The following is a 24274-nucleotide window of genomic DNA, read 5'->3' as shown; positions in this document are numbered from 1 at the left end:
ATTAATAAAACATTTTATCTGAAGCTCATTGTTCCATGTGAGCTTCTGGGTGTTTGGAGCTGAACCCACAAACCAACCAGGATCTGATCTGGAAGAACATGTACTGGTTTGTATCTGCTGGGAGGTAGTTTTTAACAGAGAAAACTATTTTATTGGTGTTGGATGTCACTCTGTAATGCACAAACCTCCACCAAGGCCAAAATCAAATTTTATTCATAAAGCTCATATTCACAAATCATAATTTCTCTTAATAAGGAGCGTCATCATCTGTTCTTAACCCTCAACAAGAGTAAAAGTACAACAGAAGACTCCCAGAGTGTGTAACTGAACAAATCCACAAAATAACAGTTTATACAACAATGATAAGAAGATACAGTTGTCTACATAATGCAAAAGAATGCTTAAAATATTCATAAATAAGAAAATGTCTGATATAGATGAAGGGAGCAGCAATGATTAATAGATTGAGGAGTTATTGTCAGTAATATGTGAATAAACATTTTGTTTATTATCAGTCTCCTTAAATTCTATCAAGCTGCAGCAAATTTAATAACATTTCAGTTCCCTAAATATTGTTGTACTATTTCTTTCATTGAGATCCATGAATTGTTCCCTGAGGAATAAGTGAAAATGTAAGAAAACACTTTCAAGGTCAATGAAAGTGTCAAATAAAAATCAGTTCTGCACCAACATCTATAATAAGAATATTACATTTTATTGTGCTTTAACCACTTATAGGTCAAGGGTTAGAAATAGAAAAAATAGGGAAAACTGTGACTATGACTGTTAACATAAATTATTAATTGTTTATGACACATTTAACATGGAACATTTCTCCAGAGTGGCACTAACAACTGATTATCTTATTCCATACAGTTCTGAAGAGGTGGGTCTGAGTCAAGTTCTGAAGGTGTGAGGGTCGGTGCAGTCGGTGAGATGTTTGAGGAGAAGGTCCCAGAGGGGGGGAGCAGCTATTGGTCCTGGGAGGAGGTGACAGGAGGTCGGCCTCGGAGGAGCAGAGGCTGCTGTAGGGAGTGGGGGGGGGGGGGGGGGGGTGGAGCATGTCGGTGAAAGAGGAGGAGGCCTCACCGGGATATGGAGGGATTTGACAGTGAGGAGCACCTCGATTTTGGATCCACTGTGGAACAGAGAATCAGAGGAACGATCAAACACATGCGTTTATGGAAAACTAATCGGCCAACACACAACGGCCAAGACGTAACCTCCTGGGCTAGAGTGGGAAATCAACTCTCGATTGTAAAGATGGAACAACAGAAGCTTGAAGAAGGTTTTGAGTGAGATAGGAAGCAAAAGGATAAAACATAAATATACTTAAAATGAGCTCAATGTCTCCTAAAAACATCAGGAACAGGCTACGAGCTGGAGAATGGAGGAGCTGACATATACTGTGAATACAAGTGTGCACAAGAAATTTAAGATTAATTAATACAGCTCAGGCCTATATGGAGAAAAGCAATTTCATTCCAAAGTAACTCCAATTATGCAGATATGAATGGTCTATTCAAAGCTTAAGAAAACGCACTCCTATTATAATTGTAAAAGAATACACACAATCATGAATTCTATATTTAGTTCCTTCAAATAGATCCCCACTAGATTGTACACACGGGTCCTTTAAGAGAGATACCAGTGAATCTCACTGGAGTCCCATAGCAGATGGAGCTGAATCCCAGTTCAGTTTAACAGTCACATTTAACAGTTTCCCTTCAAACAAACAATATGAAACTGCTTGTAACTGAATATTGTTTGGTTTCATTTACTTCACTCTTAAACATGCCAGTGCCTCCGTGTAGAGCGGAGATTATTGCAGGTATTATTGCCAGTGGCATCACTGTGCCATTCCCACCGGGCCTGTAATTTAGCTGTAATATCCGAGTATCAAGCCACTAAAACATATTTACTGTAGCTCTTTTTTTTTCATGGCGGCTCATATGCTGCACGGTGAATTAATTCAGCAGGCTTGACTGAGCAGAGACTGAATTAACCTCCACACCAGTCAGCCCGTCAGGTGAGGGGATTTATGTGCAGGGAGGGAAGCGAGGTGAAACACAAAGGCACCCAATTAAAATCCATGCAGCCGTCAAAAGGAAAGGTGGTGGTGGTGCTGGTGGTGGTGGTGGTGGGGGGGTTAACCAATTAAAAAGCAGGCGTCCACACAGCATTCAATCACCCGGTCAAGATAAATAACTGCTACACGTCATTGCCTTTGTAGCATAAGGTAATAATGATGGATTAAAATGGAGTCATAAAGTGTGCAATTTAACACATTTAACATTTCTATTAGTCTGACTCCTCTCCTGAGCCTCGCAGGTCACAGGTTGTAGAGCGAAGCAGCAAACTGTCTTTTTATTAAGAGACCAGCTGATATTTAATGACATGGCAAAAATATATGGAAAAAGGACATTTACAGTATGTGAGGAAAAGAAGAGCGTTTTACTTTACTGCAATACTGACTCCTCCCTATCGAGGGAGCCACTGAGCTGGAAAGAATCAGCTGGGTAGAGGAGGCCAGATTTCATAACATCTAATAAACTCTGAGTAATAACAACACACTTTAATTGGTGATAAAATGACAAACATTGTTTTTTTTTTACAATATAATTTAACACAGTGTAGCAGGACTGGGGGAAGATGTGATAAAATACAAGCAATAATGTAATATCATCAGCAGTGAGGATATCAGTGTCCATTTTTAATAGCAGCAATGACGATAAAAACAGGTTTTAAATAATAAAAATGATAGTTCAGTGACAGTGGCAGACCTGGAGTAGCTTTGAGTCAGAAACCTGCAGAATGAGAACAGAGAGGCAGGATGTCGTGTTTTTTAATTGAGTAAATATAATGTTTTAATAATTTACTCAATTACTTCATCAGCCTGAATAAACATCGATTCATAAATTACCTTAAAGGCCTCAGATAGAAATTTAGTTGATTTTAAGAAATAAACTCTCCTCCAAAAACTCTGTGATATGATTAGAGTGAGACCTCTTTCCAGAACAAAAACCATCTACCCAACAAATTCACAGCAGATCTCTGATGAGGAGGTAAAGTAAGCTGGAGAAAGACCTGGAGACAGACCTGGAGACAGACCTGGAGCCAGACCTGGAGACAGACCTGGAGAAAGACCTGGAGACAGACCTGGAGACAGACCTGGAGACAGACCTATGAGACAGACCTGGAGACAGACCTGGAGAAAGACCTGGAGCCAGACCTGGAGACAGACCTGGAGACTGACCTGGAGACTGACCTGGAGACAGACCTGGAGACAGACCTGGAGACTGACCTGGAGACAGACCTGGAGACAGACCTGGAGACAGACCTGAAGACAGACCTGGTGACTGACCTGGAGACAGACCTGGAGACAGACCTGGAAGCTGCTGCTGGAACAGACCTCTCCAGAGGGAGGCGCCATCTTTAAAAACAGAGGCAGGACACAGGCTGCATCTCCTTTCCTAGCCACTATGCCTCCTTCCTCCCTATGGAATACACAAGGTCAAGGAAACATCACAACCTTTCTAGTCTTGTTATTGTTAATCTAATTTCCGTCTTTGTCTTCTTTTTATTGTATCAACAAAGGGGACTGAAGTGTTGATACCAGGTTAACACCTTTATATAAGTGGAGACATTTCTTCTTTGTTTACATTCCACAGTCAGAGGATTGAAATACCTTTATGTTTGTATGTATATGTGGTGATGAGTAGTTCATTGTGTTTGTGGTTGTTTACAGATGTTCACTGGACAGATGTGACAGGAGAGATCAGACGATGATGTCAGGAGTCACATCTGGATCTTAAGAATAAAACAGCTGTTGTGTTTTTTATATTTACATGAACAGTACAATAAAGACATGATGGAGATACTGTGAGATGAGATATTATTCAACATATAAAGTCTTCAAATGAACACATGAGTTCAGAGAACAGGTTTCCAAAGTGTCTCCAGAGGGTTTCAGGTCCGGTTCAGAGAAGTGAAGAAGATCCAGTCACCAGCTTCAGCTGAGGAACATGATTCCTCCTTTCTCTTAATGAGACTATTGTAATTTCTCTTTGTTTATATATATATATTTCTATGTTTATAAATTGCTTTATTTTCCCTGAGTATCATGGCTCGTTGGTCTAGGGGTATGATTCTCGCTTTGGGTGCGAGAGGTCCCGGGTTCAAATCCCGGACGAGCCCTCTCTTTTAGATTGGAATAGGGATTTATACTTATCCTGATTCATTAGAAAGGAACTTAAATGAAAAAAGAACTGTATTATTTCTTATTATTTATAAATTATAGGTAAACGTAGGGCACATAGAACAAGTCAAGATACAAGTAGAAACAAGACAGAAAACATGGAGGACATCAGTGGAATATCCTCGGACAGTTAAACATCAGTGCAGTTTAATAATACTATAAAGTAAGAGTAGTTTCTGTAACTGAAAAAGAACGACGGTGATCGAGGTGCAGTAAGTAATACAGACATAATAAATATGTGTGTGTACAGTATATATATATATGATCTACTTCCAAACAGACATCAGGTGAGTTGATCATCCGTCCACCAGTCAGTTATGGAGGACCATACATGACTTAAGTAAAAATAAATAAATGTATAAATAAATACAGAAATAAATAAATAAATAAAAAAGGAAATTAATTAATTAATACAAAAATAAATAAATAAATATGTTAATACCAAAATAAATGTCAAAATAAATGTTTTAAATATATTTGCACATCTATTTATTCCCTGATAGATTTCCTTTTCATTTGCAGTGTCCTTATGCTAATGAGAAAGGCGGGCCTAACCTCAGTCTCGAGCAGGATTGGTCAACTGAGCTACACACACACAGCCCCTGCGCTCCGTCACACACTCGCTCAGAGACACGGGCAGTGACTGAGACTTGAGCTCTTCACCGTGAAGCAGCCGGTCAGTGACTCTGTAGAACAGTGGAAACACAGAGCTTCTCTGGTCACATCTGCTCAGAGATCAGCTGCTTCATGATCAGAGCCGAAGCTGCAGGTGGTTTGTAACGAGCTGGAGTTTCTGTTTCCTCCTTCTCCTCTCGGCTCGCTCCTTGTGCTCAGTACAACACGAGACGTGACGCTCACAGTCAGGACTACTGACAGCTAAATCATCCCAATAAAAAATAACTAACTAAATTAACTAACCCTCTGAACTTGAACTAGTTCATTTTAAGTGTGAACTGGCTCAACGCTGCAAACAGCTACTGGACACCAGTCAGCATGGTCAGCATTGAGAGGCAGACGTAGGGCTGGATCATTACACTCTTGTGACCAATCCTGCTCGAGACTGCGGTTAGGCCCGCCTTTCTCATTAGCATAAGGACACTGCAAATGAAAAGGAAATGTATCAGGGAATAAATAAATGTGCAAATATATTTAAGACATTTATTTTGACATTTCTTTTGGTATTAACATATTTATTTATTTATTTCTGTATTAATTTATTTATTTCCTTTTTTATTTATTTATTTATTTATTTCTGTATTTATTTATACATTTATTTATTTATTTATTTTTACTTATGTCATGTATGGTCCTCCATATACTGCCTCTCAATGCTGACTGGTGTCCAGTAGCTGTTTGCAGCGTTGAGCCAGTTCACACTTAAAATGAACTATATCAAGTTCAGAGGGTTAGTTAAGGTTATTTTTTATTGGGATGATTTAGCTGTCAGTAGTCCTGACTGTGAGCGTCTCGTGTTGTACTGAGCACAAGGAGCGAGCCGAGAGGAGAAGGAGGAAACAGAAACTCCAGCTCGGTACAAACCACCTGCAGCTTCTGCTCTGATCATGAAGCCGCTGATCTCTGAGCAGATGTGACCAGAGAAGCTCTGTGTTTCCACTGTTCTACAAAGTCACTGACCGGCTGTTTCACGGTGAAAAGCTCAAGTCTCAGTCACTGCCCGTGTCTCTGAGCGAGTATGTGGCGGAGCGCAGGGGCTGTGTGTGTGTGTAGCTCAGTTGAATGAAAAGGAAATCTATCAGGGAATGAATAAATGTGCAAATATATTTAAAACATTTATTTTGACATTTATTTTGGTATTAACATTTTTTTTTCTTTTTTTTCTGTATTAATTAATTAATTTCCTTTTTTATTTATTTATTTCTGTATTTATTTATACATTTATTTATTTTTACTTAAGTCATGTATGGTCCTCCATAGTCAGTGAGCCAGAGGTTACATTCGAATTTAATTCACTGTGGAATAACAGAGAATCATGATAAATGTTATGTTTTGGATGTTGTTATTCTTCATTCTCATAAGTTTCATGGCTCGTTGGTCTAGGGGTATGATTCTCGCTTAGGGTGCGAGAGGTCCCGGGTTCAAATCCCCGACGAGCCCTTGTCTTGGATCCATCAGGAAAAATACATCATATAGGGAAAACATTTGTCTCTGAACTGTCGTCATGAAGTTTGAGTATTAAGCCCATCTTACATGTAATATAAATCACACATTGTGAGTTATATTAGCTATCATAAGTAGCAAAGGATAGATCAGAGAAGGTTGTTCTTCCACATGTATTGGGTCAGTATATAAACCATAAACATGGGATATGTAGGATTCAGTGTTGGTCTCATATGTCATTAGACGACTTTAATCAAATAACCAAATTTGTTCATTTAACCTGTATTTATTTCTTATTATTCTCTTTTTTTCTGTCCATACCACTGATAATAAAATAGCTGCAATTGAATAAAGTAAATTATACCTTATAAAAAGAAGCCCCCCCCCCCCCCCCCCCCCCCCATAATAAATACCGTGTGTACTTTGTGCAGGACCTCCTGTTGACCGGCTGGGGGCGACACCTCCACTTGGTGACAACCCGAGTCACCAGTGATGACGTCATAACCACACGCTCCACGCTGTCAGTGTGTGTGTGTCTCTCTCTCTTTCTGTCTCTCTCTCTCTCTCTCCCTCTGTCTGTGTGACTCTGAATGGGAGGACACCCCCCCTCTCTCTCTCATTCTCTCTCACCCTCTCTCTCTCTCATTCTCTCTCACCCTCTCTCTCTCTCTCTCTCTCTCATTCTCTCTCACCCTCTCTCTCTCTCTCTCTCCGGTTCTCCACTGAATGACGGAAGACGCCGAAGACTTCCTGCCGTCCTCCACGTCTCACATCCCCGCTGCGCCGGAGCCCGAGAGCCGGTGTTTGTCGAGCGAAGTCTGCGGAGAGAGACGCGTCTGTTCCCCGCAGCGGCGGCAGCAGCATCACCGGGTGAGCTAACGGCTAACATACAGGTAGACGTGCCTCTGTGCTAACTAGCCGCTAGCCCCTCTTTCAGCATTTAATATGATGATGATAACAATAATTTACATATTCACGGACCCCCCCCCCCCCCCCCTCTCCCCGCGCTTTATCTATATTTTTAAATATGCAGGGATCAAGCACTTGCTAAGCAGCTAATCTGGAGTAGCTAGCTCAATGAGACTTCATCATATCTGGGTTTAAAACATGTGTGCAGCCAACACATACACAAACTGAGCCACGTTACACCGTCATAAACAGCAGAATAACCATAATAATATCCATAAAGCACCTTTTAAATGCGCCCGGAGGCTCCAGTGTCCTCCTGGGATCTGCCCAGTGTTGGCTCATTAGCAGCTAGGTCAACAAGACTCAATTATAAGACCGGTACATTTAATTTAACCATTGTTTTATTAGTGATAACGGAAGTCAGGGTTTGAACACGTGACACAATGAAACTGAGCCACGTAAGACAAACAGCAGAATAATAAAAACAAGAGTTATTGTAATAAGAGTTATAATAATAATAGTTATAATAATATTGATAAATTCCCTGGGATTCGTCATATGAGTTGTACATTTGATTTTATTAGGGAGTCCTGGTTTAAACATGAGCATCCAGGCATCACACAGGAAAACTGAGCCACTTAATCAATGAGCAGTGATTCATGTTAGAATGACATAGGAAGTGTAATAATCATAATAATAATAATAAAGGCTAGTTACCTTTAAATACATCTAAAAGCCTTACTCTCCCCCTGATCACTGCCAACCCTAAAAGCTAACCCTAACCCTCTATACCATGGAAATCAATTAAACAAACAACTTCTCCTGTGTGGCTTGTTCAAATAACACATTGGTCTTTTAACATAAACATTTGCTGAGGAACTAAAAGTGCAGTTGTGAGAATTATGTAACTGATATTGATGAGTTCTTGTGTTTTCACTTTGGAACGTTTGCTGTGTGTGACTTTCCTCCTGTGACCTCTGGGCTGGCCTCAGGTAGAAGTGAGGGCTTGAGCCGGACCAGGTCATGTCTACCACCCTTTAATTTTGTGGTGCACGGTCCTTTGTGGTCCGGTCAGGATGACACCCACAATGTGTTCGGCGAACCAACATTGTGCCCACAGCTATCGCCCTCTCATCTAATGACAGTCCTGGTGGATGATATCAGCCTGAGGGCGAGAGGGAAGCTGTAATTAGAGGCCCTGGGTAAAGGTTGATGAGCCGATGTGCAGCTTAACCTGGCCTTTGCTCCAGTCGTATATAAAGTGACCTGGGATGAGAGAGTTGAGTGTGCAGACGAGAGAGAGGGGAGAACCGGAGTCTGCTCGGAGCAACAAGCTGCTGTGAATCCAAACAGATCCACCGAGGAGCTGTGGCTGTGTCTCTGCTCACCGAAGGTATTGTGTGATTTTTGTTTTGCAATCAGCAGAAGAAAGTGACAGAGACATTTCAGATGATTTGTGAGAACTCACCTTGTGTAATAACAAAGTTTGGTCGGTGAGCCTCAACAGTGATTGTGTTCTCATTGCTGTTTGTCGGACTCTTTGCAGAACTATGCAAAAAATGATGATTATAACTTGGTGAAAAGATGAAATATGGGCCAAGGGGACAACTGGAGTGGATTTGATTAAGAGAGTTTTTCGACGTGTGTGAGTTTCTGCAGGAAAGATGCAGAGCTAAAAGTAGAACGCTAATATCTATGAACAGGTGAAACTTGCTTTGGATCCAGAATTATCTGATAGTGGTGATTAAGTGGCCAATCAGCCTTTAAGGAGGTATGTGCCCTTCTAATATCTTCTTATTTAAAGGTTGTGCGAGTTTGAAGTTGTTGCTCTGTTAGGTTAAATCAGTCCTTGCTTATCTTTCTGGATTGTGGTGTTGTGTGTATTTCCAGTATGGTGTCTGCAGCCTGTTTGGTGAAAAGTCGTATCGGCCTGCTCTCCTACCATCCGATTTCTTTTTTCCGCTCCGTCAGCCACTTGAAGTTGATGATGACGATGGAAATGTTTCACTCTGCTGTGTTGACTCTTGGGTGTAGGACCTGTGAGCGGTAACCAGTAGCTGCTCTTTCCTGGTGCTCATTAATATATGTGTGACTATGGTGATCCCAGTGAATGTGTTTTGTGGCCAACTTATTTAAGAGGTTCTCATCCGACAAGAATATCCTGACGAGGACATAAAGACAAACCGGGACAAACCGGGGACTCTCTAAGAATGGAGAAGGATCTGAAAGGATGAGCGGAGGAGACTTGGCTGCATGCCTTTGGGATTTGAGTCCACTAGACTGTGACTAAACGCTTTCCCGTGCTTCCCTTGCCTCCTCTCTCCTCTGCCGCCAGCTCCTTTGTGAACCTCAGATTTAACGTTGGGGCAGAGGCCTTCACCGTTGTGTTACTGACGTCTCTGCTGCAGACTGCCTGTCTCTTCCCACCACTCTTTATCTCCCCTGCTACAAATAGGCCTTGGACCCTTCTTCTCCTGCAGACGTGGTGACTCTGTGTGTGTGTTAGTGTGTTGACATCATTTCAACCTGACATGCTGACATTTTAAAGTAGATCCTGCTTTGTTTTCATTGGACTGCATCCACACTGACGCACTGCTCTGCCAGTGGAGACTCAGTTTACCCTGCAGAGCAGCACAATGACTAATTCAGGGGCACACGTGTATATTTAGTTTCCGTACCAGGTAATTATCACAGCCGAGGCAGCGTGTTGACGGGCGGCAGCTAGTCTTATTCACTTGTTGTTTCTACTACAGCCTCTGAGAGCATGATTATGGATATTTGAAGGCAACAAGTTAAAACGATTAAATATATAATATAATGGAGGACATTCTTTCTAAAACGTTTTGTCATCGAAGAGTAACAAGTTTAACCACTTGAAGTTAGGCTTTTAAGTGTGGCTGCAATCTAATGGTTATTTTCTGTACAGATCAATCTGCAGATTAATGTTTAAAACATGTGAAACATTCTGTATTTAGTTAATTTTGAATAATATCTGTGCTGCAGCGGGGACTGGAACTCACTAATTTAAGTGAAGTCATCGATCATGACAATGTCACGTTCAAGTTCAGATATTTCCTAACTGGGTCAAGCTTCAACAAACTGAATAATCTCACTATAGACTATAAAATGACACCATCTTTGAAAAGGTGTGTATTTGATTTGGTGGCCCATCTGTTAACCGGGAGGAGGCAGGCGTTTAGGACCTGTACTTTACACCAGTCTGCAGCCAGTCCTTTCTCACTGTGGGGTTATTACTCCAGCTCAGTTCCCATCAGCACCACAGGCTCCAGCCGGACAAGCATGTACACAACGTGCACCGCACTAATCTAAACAATTCAAGAAGGTGCTTGTTGTCTCAGGGCGTCTTATCAATACGCTGCTGCGTTTTGTTACGCCCGAATAATTCCTGACACACCTCATGAAAAATAAATGTGGTTGTGGAGCGAGATATTGTTTTACCTCTGGAAGCATGTTGAAGAGAATGAGCAGAGCTTATTGTTGTGTGTTAATCCACTTCTAAAACTCTTGACTACACTACCAGTAAAAAGCTTCTGGTGGATTTGGTTGATATGAAAGACATTTGTTATTAATTAGTTATTAAAGTGAGCTGTAAAGAAAAATTCACTCGGCACTGTATATATTGCTATACTTCTGTAATGTTCAATTGTATTTTAGATATATTATGCACACGGGCAGTAATATTCAGAACACCTTGATGGTTAATTGTTTTGATTAATCAATTAAACAAGCTTTTTTAAACCCTGAAAATAGTATTTATATTTTTTAAAGCCCATTTTATTTGCTCGCTTTTTCACACCAACAGTTCAAAACCTGTAGGAATTCATCTTGCAGTAATATAAAACTGAAAATGTGTTTATAGTCTTTGCCTGCTAAAGTACTCAAATGATTGATGAGTCATCAAAATAGTTGGCGTTCAATTATGTGACAATAGAATCAGCAGAATTATCCACTTCTCTCCTCAGCCTATAGCACTAGCAGCCAGCAGCCAGCAGGAAGGAGGTCGAGGGTTAAAACCCCTGCAACTTTTCGAAGGATTTCGAAAGAGAGAATGTGGAGAAAGAAATAAAAAACAAGTATAAAGAGGCTTATCACGTTTTTTTTGTTTTGTTTGCTGTAACTAGTTTTTCCCCTCTCCAGGCCTTGTAGACCCTGAATGTCCCTGAACGTCCCTGAATGTCCCTGAATGTCCCTGAACGTCCCTGAACTGAGACACAACTGTTGACTGAAACTTGAGCACTGTGTGTTTTCTGTACAGCAGCTGAATTGAATGTTTCCCTGTCCGATTCCCCCGCCAGTCAACTAAAGAGCCTTTTCTTAATATAGACACGGGAATGAAGGAGGAATGCTCATAAAGGAATGATGTGGGTTTGGCGGCTCTGGGCCGGACGCTGTGGTTCTGAATGTCACATTGAAACTGGAACGAGGCAAATCGATGGAGAAAACAAAACACAGACAATCCAATCAGGCAGCTGCCATGTCGGGTTTCTTTTCTCCTTCACTGCCTCTTTTCTTTCCTTCCATCCTTCCTTGGTTCTTTCTTTCTCACCGGGGGCTGGTAACCTTAGTTTTATCTGTGTCTCTCTCTCTCTCTCCTCCACAGTCCACTGCATTCCTGAGGAGCCCTCTGGTTTCCTCGGGCGTTCCCTTCCCTCGCTCGCTCTTTCTCGTGGCTCTGCTCCCAGGTGTCCTGTGGGCCTCGCTCGGCGGAGCTCCGAGCCTCGGGGCAGACACACCGCTGCTCTACAACACATCTGTCATTAGTGGCTCCCTAGAAAAAAAGGGTTCTTGCAGCCTGGTTCTTGAAATGAATGGTGTGTTTATTCACCTCAGCGTGGCGTGATGACCTGCTGGGTGGACTGAAATGAATCGGGGCTCTGTGAGCAGTGGACATTACAGTGCTCTGTATGTGACGTGTGCTCATCGGTGCAAAAGAAGCTGACGCCCAAGATTCAAGGTCTTTATTGTCCCCACAGTCCTCAGTCACAGTCCTTGGTGTGTTTGGTATGTGCACTCAGTGAAAGTGTGTGAGACAGTCTTTGGTGTGTTTTAGACCGTGTGCCCAGTGGCAGCGGTTCCAACCTGTAGGTGTTTGTGTTCCCGGTCTTCTTCTTCAGTCGGCCAGTGTAGATTATGTCCCGGGTCGGGCGCTCCATACCAGTGATGCACTGGGATTCTGTCCCCACTCGGTGCAGGTCTCTACGCTCGGCCACTGTGCAGCTGACCAGACGTTGTCACACTTCTCTGTCGTGCTCCTGTAGAAAGTGAGATGTAGTTTCTGCCTCAGATGTGTAGAGCAGAGAAAACACAAAATCCCAATTCTACAGTTTGATGGGATCTCACTTTAAAACAAGCAACTGATGCAAGTCTGGTTTGAGTTTACTGGAGTCATTGCATCAGTTTGTGAGTTGATTATATTTGTCTCACTGCCAGTGATTGTGTGTTGTCTGATGGGTGTGTGTGCTCTCAGTGTAATTGGCAGCAGTGTTTATTCCACTCTGTGCTTTAGGTCTATCAGCGACAAGTGAGCAGAACTTGTTACATGCAGTGTTTATATAACACTGCTTATCTCTGTCACAGGTTATAAAACTGTTTTATTCACACCTTCTTCTCCTCCTCTCCCAGATCGACGTCCTCCAGCCAGTGAAGGACTCTTCTGCTGCTGCTCATGTCGTTCCCTCATGGCCGTGTCATGACCCCCGTCACCTCCCTCCGGTCACGGCTCACCTTGGTCCTGACCCTGGCTGTGCTGCTCTGCCCCTTGGCCTTAGTGACGGTTCAGGGGGAAAGCCAGACCCAGTCTCCTGCTCAGGTGCTCCAGGACCTGCTGAGCCGCTATGGAGACAACAGCACCATCACGGTGCCCCAGCTGCGCGCCCTGCTCGGCCTCCTCAGCAAGGAGCAGGGGGAAGGTCACAACGAGAGCAGCAGTGTGGCTGAGACACCAACCAGCCCGCCTCCTAAAGCCAACAGGTCCAAGGTGAGAACATAACGCCTGCCTTATCTCATTGGGTGGTTGTGGTTCCCTGTTGTTGGTTCAGAAGGTGCAGACTGCTTATAAAGCATCTTTATAATATTTCACCCTGAGAACAATTCAGATCTGTAGCTGTGCAGCAGAAAAGTCAATCCAGCTCAGTCCTGTCTGGAAGAAACGGGAGCTACTGGTTTCAGATAGTTGACATATTTAGCATTTCTCACGTACTTAAGTTCCAACATGGTCTTATCATGTGTTTCTCTCATATTGTGTTTGAGATTTTGATTCACTTGAATCGAGACCGATGCTAAACCCAGGTCTGAACAGGGCCTCAGTGACCTGTGTGGTTGTCTCACCTACTTTCTGATCTGGTTCTCAACAGATTTACTAGAAGTACACGGTGTTCTTTAGGTGTCTGGAGGGCAAGAGTTCACACCTGCACATGGAGTCCCTGGTCACATGACTAGTTACTGTACTGGGGCGACTCCTTTCTCAGAATCATTTGAGATCCTTATCTGTGACAGCTGTAACTTAGGACATAGTTTTCTGTAATCATGACACAATCGTGTGTAAAAATATATATTTATACTGTATCTCACTTGTACTTGGTTTGGAACTGATTCTTTTAAATTGATTTATTGATTGAATCAATTTATTAAATAAAATGTCAGAATTGATGTTTTCTACAGAATTAATTCCAACTGTGGCTGAAACTATTGTTATAAAATACAGAGCTGCACAACAAGTCAGAGATCTTTATCATCTCTTATTATATCTTTCTTATATTTGTTGTTGACCTGTGGAAGTGCCACTGAAACCATCCAGAGGTGTTTCAGTTGTTTAAAGTCAGACCTTCTGTGGTTTCACTGACTGGTTTGTTTTCCTTTCCAGTGCCTGGCTGCAGACACGTTGGCCATTTACAACATCAGTGAGCAGACCCGGCTGGACGGGCAGGGCCTGACCGAGCTGTGTCCCACCATGCTGTTGCAGCTGGATGCCGGGTCCTGCAAGCTGCAGAAAGAGGAGATGCTGCCCATCGAGCCCCCCCCCAGGCCCACAGGAGCTGAAGGTGAGGACCCACTTGTCACTCTCAGCTTCTCTGTGATTCAATTCATTTTCCAATCTAATGTTTATTGCACATATGAACATGTTTGTATAGATTCTTTGTCTGTTCTTCTACGTGTGTGTCATTGCTTTTCCATCCAGAGAAATGTTTTATTTTATTTACATTTTTGCATCTGTTGAATCATCCACACATCCACAGATCTCCTGGTGTGTTTCTCACATCCACTCAGCAGCAGAAGGTCCAGAGGCTCTCACTCTGACGCTCACACATTCAGCCCCGCGGCTCATCTCTGTATCTCTGTACATTCCATATATAAGTTATAGGCTAAAGTTGTGTTTTTTCTCCTGTTACAGTGAGTACATGTGGTAACTCCATTACAAGTTTCCCCCGTGCTCTCTCTTGGATCAATGAGACTTTTCAAACTGATGTCAGAGCTCCAGCTGTTTGTTCTGTTGCCTGCTGGAGATTGTGATATTATCTTATCCCCCAAAGGGAATCACAGCCAAAATAAGCATTCACAAGGTTGAGCCAAGGCTCCGATTACAAGTCTCAGTTTGGTTTAAAAACCAACACGTCCTTTAATTTTCCCAACCCTGCTTCAGTCAGCATGACCAGTGTGTAGCAGACTCCTCCAGGAAAAGTGTCTCAGCGTCTCTTCTCCCAGTGGCGGCTGACGTCCTGTCCCCAGGCAGATGTCCCTCAGAGCCCTGAAAGACATTTTAGCATCTGCATCGAATCTGTAGTTTTAGAAACTGGCCGTTCACTGTAATCTTTTGTTGAACAAGCACAGCTTCAGTTTCTAGAGAAAAATAACCCTTTTTTATATGTAAGTGAGGAATCTTCTTTGTAAACTCGTGACTCTGTCGTGCTGCGGCCTTGATAACACAGCCACAGATTCCACTTCGTCCTTGTCACCCAGTTTGTCTTCTCCTTGGCACTAGAGGAGGAGAGAGGCTTTACTGTCCCAGAGCTCTGTGTCTCTCGTCTTTCTCTCTCTCCACTCACACATTTGTTTCCTTTTATCTTTCACTAGTATCGCCCCCGCTCGCCTGCAGGCCGCTTGTTTTGGCTTGAGGGCTGTTTTCTCTCTTTGCCTGGGTTCGTGAGATCTGTCAGCTGCAGGGGAGCAATGTCCCTGAAAATTAATTTCTATTGAAGAGCTCACAACTTGTTTATCTGGTTCTTTTTTTACCTGTTCCCCCCCCCCACCTACAACACGTCATGATTTATGATGATGATGATGATGATGATGATTAGTCTTTTCTCCCACGTTTTCCAGTTGTCATTAAAATGCTTTGGTTTGAACCCTTCTGGAGAAAAGCATTCTAGATCCCTGTAATCTCTAGAACTTGTCTTGTGACTTCTTTCACTGCAAAATTATCTTAATCCTGTTTTTGGTTTCCCTTCTCAGCGTGAAGACATTGTCTGACACCACAGAACATTTCATTAATCTTCCATAACTTAACCTTATTTCTCTCCTGAACGTCTCAGGTGCTGCTTGGACAGAAACGACACTTAAACTTTATCTCATAACCATAATCCTTATTCCTTTTTTTCTACAGGTGTCGGGTTTGATCAAATATTGATATTCCCTTCTCACGTTGTTTGAGGCCAGAAGAATTTTTCTTTATAAAGAGTGAGATTTAGAGTAAGGTCAGAATAATGGAGATGATTTTTAAGGCAGCGATGATCTTTGGTCCTTTAAAGAGCTCAGTTATACAAGTTAGATTATAAGTCCACTGCTCACATGTGGATTTCTTCCATTAAAATGCAAGTAAAGTATTGTTTTACCCAATTTGATCATGCTGAGTTCGCAGCCGTATTTTCACACCTCATGCAGGATGTTTGTTTTAATGCTCCACCTTCCATCACTCCCAGTGTGGGGCTTCTCTTTCCTGAGTGTGACGCTGATCAATGCCTTCTCCCTCACCGGAGTCCTCAGCGTGCCTCTGCTGAAGACGCGCTTTATGAAACACGCCATCGTCTTTTTCATCGCTCTTGCCATCGGCACGCTGTTCTCCACTGCCATCCTGCAGCTCCTGCCAGAGGTTTGCCACCGGCCCGCACATCTTTATCTATTCATCCGATCACATCCCATAAACCTTTAGCTTCTAGAAGACACCAGCACAGCAGCTGAAAGCCTCTTTAGTTCACTATAGTGTCACATGGTTGTTTATAAAACTCGCACACCTTTGGCCAAGCGCTCCTTTGCCTTTCCCGTTGTCATATCTCCTTCCTTCCTGCCTTTGTTCTTTTCTCTGTGGTGGTCACAGGCTCTACTGGGGAAAGCTCTTTATGGTTTTGCTCTACCTTCACTGCGTCACAGATCATCTGGTGGTGTGTTTTTTGTGTGTCTGTGTGTGTGTGCATGTGTGTGTGCTCTTTCCTGGCATTTAGACGTCGGCCTGCTTTGCCGATGTTCTTAGAAAGAGAGTGCAGATCCCTCTCTCTGCCCTGCAGCCAGTGGAAACCTGCTAAACAGCCTTGATAGCTGTCGTTTCTCTGACCGAGGGATTCATAAATCTTTTGTTCACGGCCGTCGTGGAGAAGTGGAGCGCGGCACCGTTACATCCATCATTCAAAATGAAATGTGACCCCTCATTAGCAGCTCTCCTGCTACACTTGGGCTATTTAAAGTTATTTTGCCCCCCCCCCCCCCCCTCCTGTGTCTTCTACCCTGAGCGAGTGTTCATCCTGAGGCAATGACAGAGGCACCAGAATCGACCACGACAAAGGATGTGTGTCTGCGTGTGCCTGTGTGTGTGTGTGTGTGTGTGTGTGTGTGTCTGTGCTTTCATTTAAACTGTAATTTCACCTTAATTGCATCCTGCCTCTTAACAAATGAAATGCATGGGACTCGAGCACCGAGACAATCATCATCTTCACTTGCAAATGAAAGGTGGTGTCACTTCTGTTTCCACTGGATCACATGACCCTTTGTTTCCGGAGATCCTCACAGGTTTCTCTAAAATCTCTTTTTTCTCAGGTTGATTTAATCCGACAATCTTTTTCCTTTCAGGGGAATAACTAACTGGTGTTCTTTTTTTTGTTCCTCATCCTGGTATTTACTCATTTCTGAATTAATCTGCCATTTTTTTTCTCTCTCTCTCTCTCTCTCACCTTCCCTCCTCCTCCTCTTCTTCCTGCTTCCTCTCTGTCGATCAGTGTGGGGTTATGGGATCCTGTCTGTGACACTCATCTCTCTGTGTTCGCTGGTGGGGGCCAGCGTGGTGCCCTTCATGAAGAAAACCTTTTACAAGCGCCTGCTGCTCTACTTCATAGCCCTGGCCATTGGCACGCTCTACTCCAACGCCCTGTTTCAGCTCATCCCAGAGGTAGTGTCGCTGCTGCTGGGACTCACTTAGCTGTAGCTCAGTGCGGGGGGGGCTATACAGCATTGAACATAGATGTGACATATCCAGAAGAATCCTGAAAAAGCATAAATGATATTATACTGTCATGTCCAGATTCATATTTCACTATATACAAAGATATAAATATCTCCCCAAGTAACATAAGGTAGCAACTACGACAATATTCTGACTTTTGATCTGATTCAGAAGATGAAAATAAGACATTATTAGTTGATAACAGAATATTCCATTCATGTTTCGATGCAACTTCTTTGCGTATCCGAATTTTTTAAACCCTTAATGTTTTAAAATGCAGTAGAAGTACCCTTAAATAACACGTAACGTATTTAAGACCTGTTTTAATTTAAACTTTTAACAAGCAGCTGAAACCCTGCATTAAGAGAAAGGTTAATAAGTCACGTGCACATTAACAGATGAGTAAAAGATGCAGAGCAGGATAACCCACAAATACAAGCAGTTGCCCAACATGTCTTTAAAAAGCCGCCTCGACACTGTGCACACACCCTTCAGGTTTAAAGCAGTGACACAAAAGCTGTTGTGTAACTCGCAGCATCAGTTTGACTAAGATGAATCATAAGAGACAAACATTTGTACGCCCTGGAGGTGAAGTGGTTTTGATTTATGGTGGGGGGGGGGGGGGGGTGTGTGTGTGTGTGTGTGTGTCTGCTCCAGGGCAGACGATTAAATCCATAATTCAACGTGTCTCTCAGATTTGAGGACGCTGGGAAATATCACTTCAAGATCTTAAAATATTTGAAGATATTGTTCATTTATCTGTGAAACAATAGACAAAAGTGAAACAGCATTGATAAAGGGCTTTTGATCAGTGAATTTCACTATGCAATGATTTTATCTACTCTCGTGCACAGACAGCTGACAACACAGTCCACATCCTGTTAGAGTTCAAAACAAACAATTTACCAACCGCTAAGTGTTTACACCAAAAACCTCTGCAATCAGGATCCACACAGATGTTCTAAATAACACTTCAAAGATATGTCCACTACATGATGTCAGACAGATGATATAAATGTGTATCACTAACTAGCTCTGTCTTCTCTCCTGCGTGGCAGGCGTTTGGTTTTGACCCCATGGTGGATTTCTACGTGTCCAAGTCGGCCGTCGTGTTCGGAGGTTTCTACCTCTTCTTCTTCGTGGAGAAGGTTCTCAGGGTTCTGCTCAAACAGAAGAATGGGGTGAGTGCAGTGGAGGTGCTTTGTTCTTCTAGTAGATTCTGATGCACATGCTCGTCCGGATGGAGACTGATGGTTTCATTAGAGTGGAAACAACCGTCAGTAGGTTACACATGAAGTGAAACTCCTCGTGTTTTAGTCAGAAAGTTGTGCTTCCTGTTTTTTAAACAATTAATAAATAATAAATTGATTTAAAAAAAAAAAAACATTGATTTATGAATATTGGAAATTGCCTGCAACTTTAACTGGAATTCTCCTAAATATGATTTAACATTAGTTTGTTTATTTGTTATATTATTTTTCCCTTGGATCCTCTTTTCCATATCGCTCAAGTTCACACTCTTCAGTTTTGCTTCCGTCACTCTCGGGGAACTCTTCCTGTTTTACTTGTTCTTGGTTCTCCGTCACATCCCTTTGTCTATTTGCCTTCACGCACTAGTTGTGTATCTACTAAAACAGGTTTATTTATGTAACACACACGTGTTGGTCATTTCCACGAAGGTGCAGCAGTGTGTTAACTTTAAAACCTGAAACTGTCTTGATGTAACATCATGCTTTAAGAGTTAACTGGGTCCTTCAGCGCTGCTGGCTTCATTCACAAATAGCAGCAGCTGGTAAGAGAAGTGGAGGATTGTGGGACATTTGCGCCACCTTGTGGTTGCTCTGGTTGGGTCCATATGGTTCATCCAGTTTAATAAACGTCCGACACAACCACCTGCTGATCCTATTACTGACGCTCTTTGACCCACATTAGATCTTTATCGCTGCTGCCAGCTTCTCCAGCTCACTACACCAGTCAGTCAACTCATTTTAGAACATTTAATAATTCTGTTTTATAATATTAACACTGCTGAATTTGTCCTTGAGGGAAATTCTGGATTTGTTGTTCTCAAACTGACGCTTATTTCTGTTTGATGATCTCAACCTCAGGTTTTCACGGAGCAGCGACTCTTCTGTTGTTCTAAGATCTTTGTTTCTGTGTCCCCCCCCCCCTCCCGGTCTGTCAGAGCCACGGCCACAGTCACTACTCCAGTGAGCGTCGCTGCTCCTCACCCGACAAGGAGCTGGAGGAGGGGGAGAAGGAGAAGCTGCAGCTGAACGGGGAAGCCAATAGTCTGGCTGCGGGCAAAGTGGACGCCGGGGAGGGGGAGCTCATGCTCAGCCCGGCTCAGACCCCACAGGTAAGAACAGGAAGTGTGGATCAGGATCAGATAAAACACTTGAGGCACATAAAGCAACTGACAAAACTTAATCATTGTGTGATTATTAAAGACAAAATCAGGTCAATAGATTCATGAAGTGGTTTTTTTTCATCCTGCTCCATCCACATGTCTTCAGGACTCCCAGAGGCCAGAGAGCACTGGGAGGTCTGGAGTCGGCCGTGGCTGCTATTGGCTGAAGGGGACGACCTACTCTGACATCGGCACGCTGGCCTGGATGATCACGCTCAGCGACGGTCTGCACAACTTCATCGACGGCCTGGCGATCGGAGCGTCCTTCACCTCGTCCGTCTTCCAGGGCATCAGCACGTCCGTGGCCATCCTGTGTGAGGAGTTCCCCCACGAGCTGGGTGAGTCAGGACAGGAGCGTCTGCTGCCTTTTAATATTCAAAATCACATTCAGAAATCACTTATCTTAGATCATTGTTCATCTTCTCTTGTTGTTGTTGTGTCACCAGGAGACTTCGTGATCCTGCTGAACGCCGGCATGAGCATACAACAGGCTCTGTTCTTCAACTTCCTGTCGGCCTGCTGCTGTTACCTGGGCATGGGCTTCGGCATCCTGGCCGGCAACAGCTTCTCACCCAACTGGATCTTCGCCCTGGCCGGAGGAATGTTCCTCTACATCGCTCTGGCAGACATGGTCAGTGCTTTGGGAAAACGGGGGATGATTTGCTTCTGTAGAGCCAGAACACACACAGCTGATCTCACAGGCTGTCTGCTGACTAGTAAATTGACTTTTACGTGTTCAATCGGTTGGAGTTCCTCTTCGGTCTGAAGCAAAATACTGGTTAAGTTTGAACTCTCTCTGTCCTCCCTCTCTCTCCCTCTCTCTCTCTCTCCCTCTCTCCCTCTCCAGTTCCCGGAGATGAACGAGGTGAGTCGTGAGGAAGAGGACGCCGGCGGCAGCAGCTTCCTCCTCACCTTTGCCATCCAGAACGCCGGCCTGCTGACGGGCTTCTCCATCATGCTGCTCCTCACCATATACTCTGGACAGATGCAGATGGGCTAGCACCACACTCCTCCGGTCCCGACACCAGCTCTGGCCCGGGCAACATGAACTGGGGACTTCTGCTGGTTTGTGCCGGTGGAAACTGGCTCGGAGAGGAGGGAAGCCGAACCTTCTTTTCCTCTTTGTCTCCCCCCCCCCCCTTCTTAAGCTATAAGGACTCTGGAGTTTGTTTGTGCGGCAGGTACGCACACTCCTCTGTAGAACATATTCGAGAAGCTGTTCACACATGCAGTATATCCCAGGCAGGGGGGGGGGGGGGGGGGGGGACTTGTTCAGCCTACAAAGACGACTACACGTGCCCTGAACGTGCAATACTTCTGAATATGCTCTATTCATCAGCCATTTTGGCTCCTGCTCTTGTTCTCTCAACCAGAGACTCATTGGATGTTGAGTGTTCACGTCTCTGATCCTCTGTGGCTGTCACGTTCCCTCAGGAGGTGAGAGAAGCTGTGTGTCTTCTAGACCCCCCCCCCCCCTCCCCCGTGTTTCACTCCGCACCAAAAACCAATTATTACGGAACTGGAACTGAACATTTTAACAAGTGTTGACATCAGACCGACTTCCAGCTGGACTTTGTCGTTTGTGTGTTGATGTTATATTTTCTTACACGTGAAAAAATGTGAGTATAAAAAAACGATGGGTGTTTTGAAGAATACAGGCGGACTGTAGAGAACGATGAAGGGCTACTCAGAGACGTCTGGAGGGAACTCTTCATCCTCCCGACTCGTCTTCATCCTCGACAGGCAGATCAAAACTCCTCCTGAGGCCTCGGCCCCTTTCCTGTAAAGTCCAGATTGTGATTCTAGTCCAGACACAACGACCCACTGTCCTCAGCAGCACTTCTCCATATTTAACCATCTGTGCCCTTCATTCATATCACGTGGAACAGTTACAGCTTTCTGCCATTCCTTGTATTTCTGAGATCTGGTCTTTGCACATCTCATTGACAACTTTTTCCCAAAGTATTTTGCTGTGCAGTCATAGTTTTAACATGATACTGTAACTGAATCACATGCGTATACGCACACTTTGCCTCCTGGTCAGGTCTGTGCGCTTCTCTTTATTAATCATCCATAACAATAACAGAAAAATTTGATTATATACTTTTATTTAGTTACTGTACTTAACACTGCGTGGCCACAAGTATGGAGACAAACATGTTTCAATCTTTGAAGAACCAATGAGATCAGTGGAAAACACTCATTCCTGCTCTGATATTATTCAGCCTCTCGCTGCAAAACAGGCTGAAAAGGATTTATTATTAATCGTTTCATTTTAAATTTATATTTTTCTATTTTTATTGATCGGTTAGATTCTAAAATCACTTCTCTACTTATCAGCTAGGACAGTAAACCTGAAGTGTGTTTTGCGTTCTATTGGCTGCAGGTACAAATACCTGCAGCCAATAGAACGGAGGTGGATGTGTGAATACCATGTTTACGTGTCCACATACTTTTGGCCATGTAGTGTAATGTAGACCTGAGGGGATCCAGTGAACGTCAGAGCTGAAATGTCAGATTCCTTCTCTGCAGCATTCAGGGGACGTGGAGCTGGTGTTTGTCATGTTTGTTTAAATGTGACTGGTTCTACTTCAACTAGTTCTAACATCAGTTCTGTTAAATACACACATCACAGTGTGTGTTGCAGGGTACACTACAAATTGAGTGGATCTCTGTTGAGTTTCATTTACTGATGATCAGCTGCACAGATTCTTCACTGTTCAATATTCAAAATTCAAGCAGTCACCAGAAGCTACAATGTGAGGAACGATTAGAGCTGTAGAATATTATTTATTAGAAACAGAGAAGAAGTGATGGATGTTATGTTTGTATTGTCGCACTAACAAATTAAAGAGATTTCTGTTATTTCCGGTTGGAAAAGTCAAGCCATCAAAACAACTGGTACCATGTGGTACAGTATTACTGCTGTGTAATAAATAATGTATGGGAGGTTATTTATTATCGCTTGAGCCATAAAATTATTTATTTTATGCTTTAGAGCCGAGATGATAAAGTCATTTTAGGTGTTGGTCATTTCTTTTGTTGTGATGTTTTTAGCTGGAGGCGGATTCGCTGCCTCACACAAACCTCATTGTTCAGGTCACACACTGAACAACAAACAACACAACAAACAATCAGGAGCAACCAAACAACAAAAGTGTTTCTGCTGTCAATCAACCAACAAGCTAACGTTTATCTTTATGAAGATTTTAACAGTTATAAAACAATTTATAAATCCTCTTTCCTACTTGTAATCTTCAAAGAAAGATACTGTACCTAATGTAATTCATGTGAATCTTCATTAGCCTGTGTGTCATGGGAGTCCTTTTTTATATAAACATCATTTTACAAGAAAACTTTGTGTCAAGTGTCGTCAATGAATGTTAAACTGTGAGATGTGTTCAAACAGGTATTTATCATTAGGTGCAATATTCATTATTAATATTAACACTGACATTTGAGTAATGATGAAAAGCTAGATTTAAAAGGAGACTTTTCTCTTAAGATGTTTTATTATGTCTTATGTTATATAAAGTATAATGATCTTAACAGATGTCCACAAACATGAGCATTTGTTCTCCAAAATGGAGAAAACAGTTTGATCTTTTCAAAAATATGCTAAATCACAATTTAGAAATACTCTTCAGACAAAATTCTGCATTTCTAACAACTGGTAGAAGGCAAGTACATTAATTCAAGTACAACTCTGGAATCTCTGTTCTTTTCTGTAGCTAAGGCTCAAACTATACTTTTTCAGTATGTCTTTATAAAATAAAATAATCCTTTACTTGTCGCACTACGGGGAAATTTGGTCTGCTTAAGTAGAGTAAAAAAGTTTTACATTTTATTGTTTAAACATATTTCCAAATTCTGTGATTCCATTGATGTTATCACCAACTCCTCGTTAGTATAGTGGATAGTATCCCCGCCTGTCACGCGGGAGACCGGGGTTCAATTCCCCGACGGGGAGGAATCGCTTTTTGAGAGGGGGTAATTAATCTTAATTATTATACAATCGGAAACAGTAAAGAATAAGTTCTCACGTAAAGATACGATATAAACACAATAATGTGTTAAAATAAATAAAGTAGTGTCTACAATGCAAACAGAATAAAACATAATAAAAGCATTG

At 42.8% G+C, this 24274-nt stretch overlaps 1 protein-coding gene, 1 long non-coding RNA gene and 2 other non-coding genes across 7 annotated transcripts; 3 read left to right on the top strand and 1 right to left on the bottom strand.

The window, feature by feature from the left end:
- The first annotated feature begins 4125 nt into the window (after positions 1–4125).
- trnap-ugg (transfer RNA proline (anticodon UGG)) lies at positions 4126–4197 on the top strand. Its single transcript has one exon. It is a non-coding gene; the product is annotated as a tRNA-Pro (tRNA).
- Positions 4198–6909: 2712 nt separating this feature from the next.
- Positions 6910–23498, top strand: slc39a14 (solute carrier family 39 member 14). Of its 4 annotated transcripts, none has more exons than XM_053419997.1 (9): positions 6910–7246; positions 12929–13283; positions 14169–14346; positions 17509–17678; positions 18791–18913; positions 19918–20091; positions 20249–20480; positions 20589–20773; positions 20990–23498. In XM_053419997.1, exons 2-9 carry the CDS (start codon positions 12972–12974, stop codon positions 21140–21142), a joined length of 1527 nt encoding a protein of 508 aa, XP_053275972.1. In that variant the 5' UTR covers positions 6910–7246; positions 12929–12971; the 3' UTR covers positions 21143–23498. The 4 variants fall into 4 exon arrangements, with proteins under 4 accessions (XP_053275972.1, XP_053275975.1, XP_053275973.1 ...); XM_053420000.1 differs by lacking the exon at positions 17509–17678 and adding an exon at positions 16222–16391; XM_053419998.1 differs by having other exon boundaries at positions 6910–7269.
- On the bottom strand, positions 14145–19114 carry LOC128437777 (uncharacterized). The gene is made up of 3 exons (XR_008338261.1): positions 18763–19114; positions 17464–17772; positions 14145–15050 (listed from the first exon to the last, which is right to left on the bottom strand). It is a non-coding gene; the product is annotated as an uncharacterized LOC128437777 (long non-coding RNA).
- Positions 23499–24040: 542 nt separating the features above from the next.
- Positions 24041–24112, top strand: trnad-guc (transfer RNA aspartic acid (anticodon GUC)). Its single transcript has one exon. It is a non-coding gene; the product is annotated as a tRNA-Asp (tRNA).
- The last annotated feature ends 162 nt before the right edge of the window (positions 24113–24274 follow it).

Source organism: Pleuronectes platessa, chromosome 4, assembly GCF_947347685.1.
Source record: "Pleuronectes platessa chromosome 4, fPlePla1.1, whole genome shotgun sequence".
NCBI lineage: Eukaryota > Metazoa > Chordata > Actinopteri > Pleuronectiformes > Pleuronectidae > Pleuronectes > Pleuronectes platessa.
The sequence above is the reverse complement of the archived record's forward strand: the minus strand, read 5'-3'. Positions and strand labels throughout refer to the sequence as shown.